Genomic DNA, 14201 nt, shown 5'->3' on the forward strand with positions numbered 1-14201 from the left:
CATGGTGGGTGCAGGTATTGAAATCTCTATTGATGAGGTAAAATCATTTTTCAGACATATTAATCCACGTAAAGCTAGTGGGCTTGACTGTATTAGCAATAGAACACTAAAAATGTGTGCAGATGAGCTGGCACAGCCCTTCCAGAAGCTGTTACAGCTGTCTTTGGACACTGGTGTGGTTCCCAGCTTATGGAAAAAATAGTGCATAATCGTTAATAGTGCCAGTGCCAAAAAACAATAGACGTAATGAACTTAATGATTTGCGTCCAGTTGCACTTACATCTGTAGTAATGAAATGTTTTGAGAAAACTGTTTTAAAACAGCTTCTTTCTGAGCTTTCGCACTCTTTAGACCCTAACCAGTTTGCCTACCGTGCTAAGAGGGGGGTTGAAGATGAACTTCTTACTTTGATAAATAATGTCTATGAGAACCTTGAACATGCAAGGAGCCTGGTTAAGGTTGTGTTTATTGATTTTAGCAACGCTTTTAATACAACCAAACCGCATCTGATGGTGAGGAAATTGTTAAATCTTGGGGTAAATCCTAGACTTACATTATGGATTTATGACTTCTTGACTGACCATTGTCAGCAAGCGAAATTTAACTTACATGTCTTGGAGCACCGCAGGGATGCGTACTACCGCCCATTCTTTATACATTATATACTAAATGTGAGTACAAGGAGATGCAATACTGCATCCATCATACAGAAGGATTCATGGTATTTTCTGAGGAGTCAGCGCCCAGGCTCTTCTGTAGCAATCTGTTACAATGATGCAATGATGCTTCATAAATGAAATCTCCTAGGACAGTTCTCTGTAGAGAATATGTGAGAACATTGCAAACACCTTGCACCTGCTTGTGCATTTGAATTTTTTGTTACTGAAAGGTTAATCACCAGCAGAATTTCTGAGAAATAGGGAGGATGGATCGGAGGATAAATTCCCTGTTATCTCATTTTAAACCACCAGATTCATTGAACAAAAATTTCTCTCACCAATACCATTCTTTTCCAATGCTGAATATTGATACCCTCTTGAAAAGCTGGAAGGTCCACAATTTTCCCATACCTGGGTTACTTGGGGAGGGCACTTAATCCACTAAACACATTCTTCAGTTGCTTTTAATCCATCAGTTAATAAAAAAACTAAGACAGAGTGCAGATCTCAATTATATGCAAGGTATTAACTGAATTTTCCCTTGGGGAAAAAAAGTGTGACCGGTATCATAGGGGGCAGCAAATGGCTCAGTGGGCTGAGCCTCTGTGCCTGTGATCAGAAGGTCAGTGGTTTGAGCCTGGCCTCAGCCCATCTGCAGGTCCTTCAGCAAGGCCCTTAACCCCCAGCTCCTGAGGTGCTGGTATGGGTAGCTGCCACTCATAGCCAACTTGCTCTCACCTAAGTTGGGGAAGGTGTAGAGGATTTCACCATGGTGATCAGTTATTATTCCACTGTGCTGCAGAACACTGTGGCGTATAGGTGAGTGTTTGGGTAAATTTGGCCTGCTGGTTGAGTTTCCCGGTCAACTAGTTCCATGCAATTTTTGCAGAACATATGTGAGTCCGCAGTTACCAAAAGGTTGGAAAGCCCTATAATTAGTGGATAAGGGCACTATAACTGATTTATAACATACAACTGATATATATGGTTTTCATATTACCTTTCCTTCATCTTTACCATATCTGTCATATTGTTACATCTGTTGTATTTATTATTTCTTCAGTAACTACTATATGTTAAATTGTGTGGGTACCCCTAGCTCCCCTATGTCAGTGTATGCATATCCTCTATTTTTATTTATTACCTGTGATCCCCCCCTTAATTTAATACACGTGAAACAGATAATCTGGCCCTTCAGTAGCATTTCGGTATTAGAGCCAGTTCAGCTTCAACATAGTTGACTCTAATGGCACTTTTCTTCTGCCAAGCCATACCCTAACTTAATTGTGAACTGGCCATTTTCCCTTGTAAAGTGTGTGAGCAGTACCTGAGCTAACATGGCTCTACTTACTAGCAGGGCTGAAAATGTGATAAAAGTTGGTTGCATCACCACCATTTGTTCGGAAAGCCCCAAATAATCATATTGTAAGTGGGCACCGTAATAGGGCTACCCTTTGTTGTCTGTATTTAAACGCCAGGAGTATTAGGAATAAAATTCATGATTTAGAGGCTTTTATCTCATCGGACTCTTATGATATTATAGGAATAACTGAAACGTGGTTGAGTGAAAAGGATGGACAAGAATATAATATGGATGGTTACACGTTGTTCCGTAAGGATCGTATAGGAAAAAAGGGAGGTGGTGTTGCAGTATATGTAAAGGAAAACTTGCAGGCAAGGGAACTTACTGATATAAATAAAACTACGGAAGCAATATGGGTACAATTAGATGCTAAAAACTCAAATAGCCTAATTGTCGGTGTTTGTTACAGAACACCTAATATAGCTGCTGAGGAAAGAAGATTGTTATACAGTGATATTAGGACTATGAGCAATAAAAATGATATATAGTTATGGGTGATTTAAATCTACCAGGAATGCAGTGGGACATTGTCACTGGCTCTTCAGAAAATGAACTGGAGATGGTGGAATTAGTACAGGATTGTTTTTTTACTCAGTTTGTTAACACCCCTACCAGGGGAGATGCCGTTCTTGATCTTGTTATCTCTAATAACCAGGACAGGATTGGTAAATTAGACGTTTTAGAACCACTTGACAGTAGCGATCATAACATGGTCAAATTTGAGGTTAAGTTTAGTGTTCGAAGAGCTAAGTCCAAATCAAAAATATATAATGTTAGGAAGGCTGACTTTAAGTGTATGAGACTAAAACTAGAAACTGTGAACTGGATGGAGTTAAATAACAAAACTGTTGAAGAGGCCTGGGAATTTTTTAAAAGCACATTATTGCAAGTGCAAGAGGACTTCATACCTGTTTCCAGCAAGAATAAATCTAGGAAATTGCAACCTAGATGGTTTACTAGGGAAATAAAGTATAAAGTAAGGAGGAAAAGGGCTTTGTTCCAGCAATAGAAAATAACTGATGATGACAGAATTAAGCAGGAATATCTAAGTCTACAGGCTGAGTTAAAAAATGATATTAGACGAGCTAAAAGAAATGTCAAAAGGATGGTTGCATTGGAAGTTAAGGATGACGTTAAAAGTTTCTTCCAGTATTTTAACTCTAAAAGAGCTCTAAGACCTGAAATTACTAATCTGCAGGATAGTAAGGGTCTTATAATAGTAAACGACATTGATATAGTAAATGAGTTCAATGATAGTTTTGCACGGGTATTCACTGTTGAGGACCTTAGTAATTTACCAGTTATTACTTATCCAGCATCGTCTATAGCTAATATATATATAACTGAAGCAGATGTTTTGCAAAGCCTAGCTAAGCTCAAAATAAATGTCACAGGGCCCTGATGGCATCTTACCTATAGTGTTAAAAGAGATGAGGGATATTATTTGCCGACCCTTAACTTTACTGTTTCAAAAATCCTTATCTGAAGGTGTGGTACCTTCTGATTGGAAGCACGCCTTCATAACGCCCATTTTCAAAAAGGGGATAGAAGTAATTTGTCTAACTATAGGCCAATCAGTCTAACTTGTATAACTGGTAAAGTTATGGAGGCTATAATCAAAGAGAAAATGGTAGATTACCTGGACTCCAATAACATTTTGCGGGATAGCCAGCATGGATTTAGGAGAGGTAGATCCTGTTTAACAAATCTGTTGGAGTTTTTTGAGGAAGCTACTCAGGAAGTTGATAAGAAGGCCTATGATGTCATTTACTTAGATTTCCAAAAGGCTTTTGATGTTGTCCCCCACAAGAGGCTCCTACTTAAACTCAAAGCGACAGGTATTTTAGGTACCTTAGCGACCTGGATTGATAACTGGTTAACAGATAAGAAACAGCGAGTAGTTATAAGAGGCACAATGTCACAGTGGGCTTGCGTTCATAGTGGGGTACCGCAGGGTTCGATTTTAGGACCACTATTGTTCCTAATTTACATAAATGATATGGATACCAATATATACAGTAAACTGGTGAAATTTGCAGATGACACCAAGGTGGGTGGTGTAGCAGGTACTGAATTAGCGGCTCAGCAGCTACAGCGGGATCTTGATTTAATTAGTGACTGGGCCGATACCTGGCAGATGAAATTTAACGTCGATAAATGTAAGGTACTCCATCTAGGGAGCAGAAATATAAAGTACAGGTATTTCATGGGTGTCACTGAAATAAAGGTAGCTGATCATGAGAAAGACCTTGGTGTGTATGTTGATGCTTCCATGTCCCATTCTCGCCAGTGTGGGGAAGCAATAAAAAAGGCCAATAGGATGTTGGGGTATATCTCCAGGTGTGTGGAGTTTAAGTCAAGGTGCAGCGTAGGGCCACAAAAATGTTTCCTGGTCTTAGAGGAATGTCATACGAGGAACAGTTACTTGAGCTAAATCTGTTCAGTCTCAAGCAAAGGAGACTGAGGGGGGACATGATCCAGGTATATAAGATTTTAACAGGTTTGGATGCTGTTCAACCAAATAGTTACTTCAGCATTAGTTTAAATACACGAACTTGTGGCCATAGGTGGAAATTAGCGGGAGAACATTTCAAGCTGGATTTAAGGAAGCACTTCTTTACACAGCGTGTAGTCAGAGTATGGAATAGCCTTCCTGATAATGTAGTGCAAGCTGAATCCATGGGTTCCTTTAAATCAGAGCTAGATAAGATTTTAACGACTCTGAGCTATTAGTTTAGTTCTCCCCAAGCGAGCTTGATGGGCCGAATGGCCTCCTCTCGTTTGTATAGTTCTTATGTTCTTATGGTGAAACTGCACCAAAAAAGGGCACAATCAACATATTATTCATTAGTATCGCACATCCCAATGTATTGACGCATTTCTAGTAATTTGAAACTTGAAAATTTCCAACCTCCTGAAGTTCTACATAAACAGTTGTATGGATTTGTAATGCACATTTATGCTAGTAAACACTAATTCGCTACCATTTGATGCCAACATAACATGGCGATTCTCAAACATGTGTTAGAAATTTAGGAAATTTGCACATAGCACATGTTTGAACAGTGAATAAGCACCTCTTCGGTTTTACGTCTCTGCCAACAACGCCTTTACCAAGCTGACCCTTCTGCAGTGGAAAACCGAAGCAGGCTGTTACTACTCTGTAACGTGTCCCTTTGCAGTACGCCTTGGGTAGAACTCAGTTCCTGTATGCCAGTGAAAAAGCGCTACACGGAGATGCAACTGAAGGGCCTGGTTATCTGTATTAGGGTTTAAATTGGGGTTGCAGGGTGGTAGTATTTCCACATGGTGGTATATCTCCAGGAGCAGGGTTGGGCAGCTGATGTAGGTGCTCCGGTTTTAAATTTCCCTTTAAATAATCAAGGGATTTGTTGCTGACACCACCAAACAACAATGAAACGTGTCTTCTGCATTTAACCCATTTATAACATCATGATATAGCAGGGGGCAGCTAATTCACCACCCAGGGAGCAGTACCTTACTCAGGGTACTTCAGTGGTTCATTGCTGGTCAGGGATTCAAAGCAATGATCTTTTTATTAAAAGTGTGCTTCCAAAACCATTAGGTCACCACTGACCTATTGTAGTGGTGGCCTAATGGTTGGTACTGGAGTCATAAATCACAGAACAAATGGGATATTCATGAATTTTATTCTAGTGGTATGCACACATTTTAAAATACAGTGAAATGAATTTCAAGTCATGCGTATCACATGACTGAATTTGTGGAAAACATCACATTTAAATATTCTCTATGAAAAAATAAGGTAGGACATCAGATAGAGACGCTCCCCAGGTTACGATGGTCCGTGTTGCGATATTTCTTTATAATGGGTAAACGTTTTTAGCTTCCAGTACATTTAACAAATTACATGAGATATTCAACATTTTATTATAAAACAGACTGTTCATGATTTTGCCCAACCATAGGCTAATTTACGTGTTCCAAGTATGTTTTAAAGTAGGCTAGGCTAGGATGTTTGTCAGAATAGGTATTGGTAATAGTATTAAAGTGCATTTTCGCCTTACAATAGGTTTATCGTAACGCAACACCATCGTAACCAGGGGAGAGGCTGTATACATTAAATATATTTAGCCCCATAAAAATCAGATATTGTCCTGTACTGCATCTGCACCTGCAGGCATGCTGTGTCCAGAAAACAATCATTTGTATAATTTAAACAGTAGCAAGGGTTAAACCTTTTCTCCCTACTCTACACAAAACTTGTCCTTTATTTGAAATGAGGTAAAGCATAGTTCCTAAGTGCAATGCTTATCTGTGCTATGTATACAAAGAAAGCAAAAACAACAAAGCAATTATCCACCAACACAAGGTTCACAGCATAATAAAACGATCACGTTTATTTAGATGATAGTTGCAAGAGTACTGAAGTTGTTGACTAACTTAATATAACTTTATTGTTGTGGGAAAAAAATTCTGGCACAAAAAAAAAAAAAAAAAAAATCAATTTCACATTCTAAATGATCTAAGTAATTGTTTTCCCATGTCCAGCAGTATTTTACATATTTTATGTCCATTAACATTATCAGCATCATCAATTTTATATCGTGAGGGACACTGCATTAGCACTGATTTTCTTTTCAGTCTATCAAATATAGTATGATGCACCAAGGGTCACTCAACTCACTTTGGAAATGTAACCAGATTGCACATATTACAGTCCATTTCAAACAATACATACCAGCAGATATTGAATATTGTTGGAAAACAAGGGGAAAATTATATTTTAAGAAAGAACAAGTTACTGTAAATAGATTTTTTACTCCGTGTATGTCCCCACCAGTAACATGAAAAAGGAAAGGAGAACATGATGTTTCCTTTGCAAGCTTTAAATGTATTTTATTCTTAGCATCATATTTATTCAACAAGTACAATAATGACATTCACTGAAACATATGGCACCCAGACTAAAACACAAGTTCATGCACACAAAAATTGGCTCCTTACATATTACAGGTGCACTTTTAAAAAGAGAGGGAAAAGGGTATAAAGAGGGATAAGTAAGATTTTCTGCAAGATCAAAGGCACTGATTTATGTTGTATTTCCTACTTTCAAAATGTCAGAGATGCATTATATTCTTGGGAATGTTGATTTAGTGCAAAGTGTAGCATACCGGTATATGTATATCACAGTAAAAAGACTACAGTATTCAGTATTACCATTATACATCTGTCAAATTGAAGTCTTGTCCAATAATAAATTGAGAAATAATGTGGATCTTTTAAGTAAGACATTGTAATAGTCAATGAACAGAGTGCAATGTCTTCTGAGGTAGAAGCACTCCAGAACATCTTGACTATACTACACTATCAAGAACATAAGCCTTTCGGCCAACTAGTACAAGTATAATCAAAATTTTGAATGCCTTCCAAAAGTCTATTTCATAAACTGATGATGTGGTTCTGGAAGCAATATATTTCAGACTGTTATATGTTGTGTATTATCTAAAATTTCAAGCAACTAGTGTGGTAGGGGGCTTGTTTTTATTAAAACCATTTCATTAACAATAGCCATGCAGCTATCAGCCTGTGTGCAATCTGTTTACTTAAATGTGTGTTAAGCGACCCTTTCCATTCCACACACTTTTCCATTCAAAGATATATATGAAGGGAATGTTTTTGAGCCTCTCTAAATGTCAAAGGTCACAAATCATAAAGTTAAGAATCTAATTCTTTAGCTGGACAGCTCATTGTTAGGAGAGTTAATCCAATAGACTCCAAAAGAGGTATTATAGTTACAGTGCAAAAAAGATGAGAAATTCAAGCTTAATACAAAATAGCACCAAACAAAAATGCATGCAGGTAACTGAGGTATTCAAGTGAAAAAGTCAATTGCTACTTAAATAAATAAAACATAGTGAGCTATGATAAAAAATAAAATAAAAAAAAGCTGTTGAAAAGTTAAATTAAAATTGAGGCTAATTTTATATGAAATTTAATAATAATAATAATAATAATAAAAAAAAAAAACTTCATAAATGCAAACCCTATAGCAACCTTGTAGCACTGCAACAGCTCTAACTTTGGTACAAAAAGGATGAGTAAAATCAGAGCATTCTGTATCATAAATGTGTAGAGATGCTATTTTCTTTTCTCCATCATCAAAATTTGCAGCATACTTCCAAAGCAGAGGATGTATATATATTATTGTACTATCAAAACTAAATATAGTAAATGGATAGTTTAATGGTCTTAAAATGCAATCATTCTCTGTATCAAAAGACATTTACTGAAACAGATGTAAATTTCTTTGAGCTATAATATTGTTACAATTTATCCAGTTGTCACAAAATACATAAAACAAACATGCATCCTTGAATACTACAGATTTTTGTATACACTAAATGGGAATGTTGAACTCTCATCTGTTTCATGTTTGAAATTAAGTAGGGCCTTTCACATAAAAAAGTACTATACTTTAATGTTTCACACATTACATACAAATACATAACACAATGGAAAATGTTCGATGTCATTGAATGAATAAAATTAATCAAGCAACAAATATCAAATAAAAACAGCACTCCATTGCTCCATGACCAGAGTAATTATAAAATGCTGTTAAACTGGCACTAGTGCACAGACTGAGGAATTTATTCTATTAATCAACATTTGCTTCTTTAACTACAAACATAAAGCAGGGCTAAATGTAAAAAGACAGCTAGAACTGACAAAAAAGAAAAAATCCTCATTTTTTTATTCTTTATAAAGCACTCTCGTGATTAAAGAATGTAGGAGGGAGGGAAAGATTGTTTGCGCAAAAATTAAAAATCAAAATAACCCTTATTTACAAATTGATTCTCATCCTCTCCTCAAATAATCAAAATCTGTCATATTACATTTCTTCCTGGTGTGATGCAGGCTATTTTTGAAAATAACTGTAAAGTATTTAGCTCAATTATTTGAAACCTGAGGTTGATTTGCTTTGAGGCTGCGCAAAGCTCTCCGTGCAGCAGCTGACTTTGCAATCCTGTAGCTGCGGCCAACGCCTTTGAATTTGCCCTTGCCCACCACCTCCACAGTCACCCTCACTTTGCCATCGTACGTTCTCTCCGCTGGGCTGCAAGGATTCAGCAATAGCAATAATAAACTAAAAAAATCACAATGATCCCAATGATGATACAGGACTTTATATTAAGACTGCTAGAACTGTACACAACAGAATATGAGGTTCATTTGATGAGTAAGCAACCATTAAAATTTAAGATATACATTTTTCATACCAAAAATAAATCCAAGTTAAAAAAAAAAAATTGTACTATTCTTAAACTAGAAATAATCTAGAAATGTCAACATATGCTCACTACATATTTCAGCTATTATCAATCAGATGCACCTACACTGATTTCAGATAAGCAAGTAACCTTTGTACATAATCCAGAAATGTGACTTGAAGTTACAGCCCCCATTATAAAAGGTGTGCACACTTATACAGCCAACATCTTTTAACTGCTTTTCCTAAAAACGTTTATTTCCCATGGTTCCTATTTTTTTTTTTTACATGCACTTTTCATCATAAAAATTTACTAAAAGCTTGAAGTCTGATACAAAATATTGTATTTCAAAAATAAAAGCTTAAATCACTAAAGGATAGGGGTGTAATGGTACACAATTCATGATTTGGTACAAACCTCAGTGTTGGGTTCACAGTTTAGTGCAATTTTGCTACAGCAGAGAAAATTAGTTTTTGAAATTATCAAAACTGTAAACACAAAGTAGGAATGGATGTAAGCCAAAGGTAATTGTCTGTCGACGTGCTTCAATAAAAGTCACTTACTTGCACATTGCAAAAATGATCATCATAAACTAAATCTCATCTAAATCCTCTGTTTACTACAGAGTATGGTAGCAAATCTTATTTTGAACAAAAAAAAATTCTGGCAAAAACTAGCCAACTAGTGACTAATCAGCAGAAGCTTTTTATACCTTACTTCAGTTGTACACACTAGAATGAAGGTCTTAGATGAGTTAGCACACTGGATACATTTGCTTCTCTCCAGTGCCCTTGTAATTTACTGGGAAACCAAAATGTCACAAACCACCAATTATGACCATGATTATGATAAGCCTTAGCTATAACCAACTCACAGCTTCCATTAGCATATTCACCATTTTGAACATCTACTCTGTAATTTAATTTTTTCCCATGTCAATAAAATGTACTGATTCATTTCATTGTGCGTATTGAACCGAAAATAAGGTACCGAATGGTACACAATGAATACGTGTACCATTACAACCCTACAAAAAGGTTTATAGAATTGAAATCCATTTTACCTGAAGTATCATCTTATAAAATGAAAAGCTAAGCAAAATGTCAGAAGTCACAAGTATAACAGCATAAAAGAATGAAGCCCAATTCTGAGCAAAGTACCAACCTGAACTTTGCTGTCTCTGGCTCCATTTCAAGCAATTCACGAACAGGAGAACGTGGCACATTAGCAGAAAATTTCTCTGCAGGAAAATAGAACTATAGCTATTTAAAACACAAACATACAACAAAACATTTTCAGGAGGGAAAACGACATTTAGACCAGATGTATTTGACCCTTTTCATATCATACCTATCAGAGGCCTCATCATTGGATAATACACTTTCCAAACAGTCTCCAATGACATTTTGCTATCCATGTATATTGCACCAGCAAGTGATTCAAAAATATCTCCCATTGCTTTGGGTACTTCTATATCTTCTTCTTTCTCCTCATCTTCCTCCGATCTACGGAGCTGTAAGTAGAATATGCATTTTACCAAGACATTTTAAAACTAGGCCTGGCACACAAATACACTAGCAATTACTGTTAAAAGGAATCACTGAGTACTTGGAAAAATAAGAAAATAAAACGTGAAAATTTGTAAAAAGATCTTAAGCTAAGGCTGCTCTGCAGAATTATTTTTAATATAGCAACTGATTAAAATAGTTTATATACAGAATACACACATGAAAGGGGGAGAGAGAAACAGACCAAGAAAGCTGGCTGGAACATACACAATGCATTCTACAGCAAGAGTCGACACTTCCTATAAACAGCAATGGGGCATTTTTAAAGTTGCAGAGAATACTAAGTCAAGTAAATGCTGACCAAAAATATAAATGCTATAAATGCAAGTAAATTTTAAATTACTAAAAAATGTATGAAACACTGCTAGATAGTCTGACTATCTGTCCTATTGTTTAACAATGGAAAATCTCACTTATGACCATGAGTACAGGAACAGATGAAAAGCACATACCTCAGAATCCATTCCTTGCATTTCATTCTTTTCTAGCTGAAACTGCACAAAATCATCAATAACATGGAACAGTTCAGGTGACACAGCTTTGAAGTATTTGTGGTAGTCGTACTTGACAGCAAGAGAAGCAAATATAGTGTTGTTGACAAGCGCAGATCGCAGGTCTGTCAGCACCCCTGGGGAGTGCTGCCGGGGATCTTCGTAAAGGTGCTTTGTAATGAGGTAGTCTAAGATCGCATCACCAAGAAACTCTAACCGCTGGTAACAATCTGCCAGGGAGGGGAAGAGAACAGCATAGGTACATGAAAGAACTGTAAAGATTAAAAAAAATTTTTAAAAAAAAAATTTTTTATATTATATATATATATATATATATATATATATATATATATATATAGAGAGAGAGAGAGAGAGAGAGAGAGAGAGAGAGAGAGAGAGAGAATATTTTCCATTTGTCACAATAAATAAAGATTTAAATGATACCTGTGATGGTATTATAATGGTATGAGGCATGAGTAAAAGCCTGCAGAAGGTAAGCTTTATTTTGAAAGGTATAGCTGATTTTTTTCTCGAAATTCTCAAATCCAGATATAAGGTGTTTCAGTGTGTCTTCAGCATCTGGGTGGTCGAACATACACCGAGGTGGTATCGTGAGCCAGCCGTACTGCATGTCATTTAAGTAATCATCTTCCCCAGCTGCCAGAAGGGCACACTCATTGGAACAACTTCTCTCCACTGGTAATACCTTCAGACCAAGGGAACAGAGGAACATCTGGGCTGCCCTCTCCCCACAGCTTGTAAGGTAGCACCCCAACAAAGCCTCCACACAGTCAGCAATACTCTTATCAGCGATACACTGCTCGGTGTGCAGATCGTAGGAGATTGCCTGTTTGCCCGTCTCTCCACCACAGTTCTCCTCAGAAGGATTCCAAAATCCCACCACAAAGTCATCCTCCTCACCCACTTTGCTGGGATCGAGATAACACATGGCATCCCAAGAGCTGTAGTCAAATTCATCAGCATCAGACAAGAAATGTGTGCTGGGAAAGGGAGGCTTTTTGGGGACCTTCCACTCAAAGCTGGGCTCAGCAGGCGGAGAGCCACTCAGTGAGATCTTTCTGCCAAAGGCACCAGAGCCCATGAGCATGTTGTCTATAAACTTGATGTGCTCCTGATAGTACTCTAGATCATCTTCCATGTGAACTTCATCCTTCGCCTCTTTCCATATTAGATCTTCATTTTTGTCAACATCACCAACCTCTTCATACTCATCATAATAATCTTCTTTTCCATTGGCTAGTAGATCCTCTTTTATCTGTGAAAAAGAGGGGGGATATATTGTATATCATAGTCTATATTAATACACAAGTAAGGAATAACCCTTAAAACAATAAGATGATAATTTGAAAAAGAATTCACCAAAAAATTAAGACCATTCCAGAGAAGTGAAAATTTGGTGAAAAATAATCATTTCACTTCTAAAAAAGTGGCGTGAAAGCAGCTGGGGGAGCTGGAATATAGGAAGGGAGGGGGCACTGGGCAGTCCCAGCCCCACTTTCCCAAAAAGAATTTAATGGAAATATCTAAAATCCACCCTATAATCAATATTTCTGACATTTTCGTTATCAGTATTCCATTCCTTATTAGAATTTCTTAAATGCTTAAATATTTAAGGAAAGTCAACTAGAATCTAAGAATAAGACTTTATACACTGCTCAAAAAAATTTAAGAAACACTTTGAAAACACATCAGATATCAATGGGGTAAAAAATCATGCTGGATATCTATACTGATGTAGACTGGGTAATGGTTTAGGAATGAAAGGATGCCACATCGTTTGATGGAAATGAAATTATCAACCTACAGAGGCCTGAATTCAAAGACACATCAAAGTAAAAAATGATGCGGCAAGCTAGTCCATTTTGCCGAAGTTTCATTTCAGTAACTCAGAATCACACTCAGTAGTTTGTATGCCCCCCATGTGGGGGCATGGTCCTAATGAGACCACGGATGGTGCCCTGGGGGATCCCCTCTCAGATCTGGACCAGGGTATCACTGAGCTTCTGGACAGTCTGAGGTGCAACCATGGTGGCATCGTATGGACGAAACAATGTCCCAGAGGTGTTCTGTTGGATTTAGGTCAGGCGAGCGTGGGGGGCACTCAATGGTATCAATTCTTTCATCCTCCAGGAACTGCCTACATGCTCTTGCCACATGAGGCCGAGCATTGTCGTGCACCAGGAGGAACCCAGGACCCACTGCACCAGCATATGGTCTGACAATGGGTTCAAGGATTTCATCCTGATATCTAATGGCAGTCAAGGTGCCGTTGTCTAGCCTGTAGAGGTTTGTGCGTCCTTCCATGGATATACCTCCCCAGACCATCACTGACCCACCACCAAACCAGTCATGCTGAACAATGCTGCAGGCAGCATAATGTTCTCTATGGCTTCTCCAGACCCTTTCACATGTGCTCAGGGTGAACCTGCTCTCATCTGTGAAAAAGCACAGGGTGCCAGTGGCAGACCTGCAAATTCTGGTATTATATGGCAAATGCCAATCAAGCTCCATGGTGCTGGGCAGTAAGCACAGGGCCCACTAGAGGACATTGGGCCCTCAAGCCACCTTCATGAGGTGTGTCTCTGACCAAACAATCAGAAACATTCACACCAGTGGCCTGCTGGAGGTCATTTTGTAGGGCTCCAGCAGTGTTCATCCTGTTCCTCCTTGCACAAAGGACCAGATACCGGTCCTGCTGATAGGTTAAGGACATTCTATGGCCCTGTCCAGCTCTCCTTGAGTATCTGCCTGTCTCCTGGAATCTCTTCCATGCCCTTGAGACTGTGTTGGGAGACACAGCAAACCTTCTGGCAATGGCATGTATTGATGCGCCATCATGGAGG

General features: G+C 37.9%; 1 protein-coding gene across 4 annotated transcripts in view; it reads right to left on the reverse strand.

The window, feature by feature from the left end:
- Window positions 1-14201, reverse strand: part of dicer1 (dicer 1, ribonuclease type III) — a 120626-nt gene that overhangs the window by 50945 nt on the left and 55480 nt on the right. For 2 of the 4 annotated variants that reach the window (XM_048974104.1, XM_048974103.1), the window contains 5 exons: window positions 11782-12613; window positions 11299-11567; window positions 10629-10791; window positions 10443-10518; window positions 5675-9124 (listed from right to left, as the gene is read on the reverse strand). The exons of 1 other annotated variant lie outside the window; for it this stretch is intronic. In XM_048974104.1, the coding sequence (XP_048830061.1) occupies window positions 8959-9124; window positions 10443-10518; window positions 10629-10791; window positions 11299-11567; window positions 11782-12613 (1506 nt within the window). In that variant the 3' untranslated portion in view covers window positions 5675-8958. Of the gene's footprint in view, window positions 1-5674; window positions 9125-10442; window positions 10519-10617; window positions 10792-11298; window positions 11568-11781; window positions 12614-14201 lie in introns of those variants that run through there. One more of the 4 variants, XM_048974105.1, reaches the window with a different exon arrangement.

This window comes from Brienomyrus brachyistius, chromosome 14, assembly GCF_023856365.1.
Source record: "Brienomyrus brachyistius isolate T26 chromosome 14, BBRACH_0.4, whole genome shotgun sequence".
Lineage (NCBI taxonomy): Eukaryota > Metazoa > Chordata > Actinopteri > Osteoglossiformes > Mormyridae > Brienomyrus > Brienomyrus brachyistius.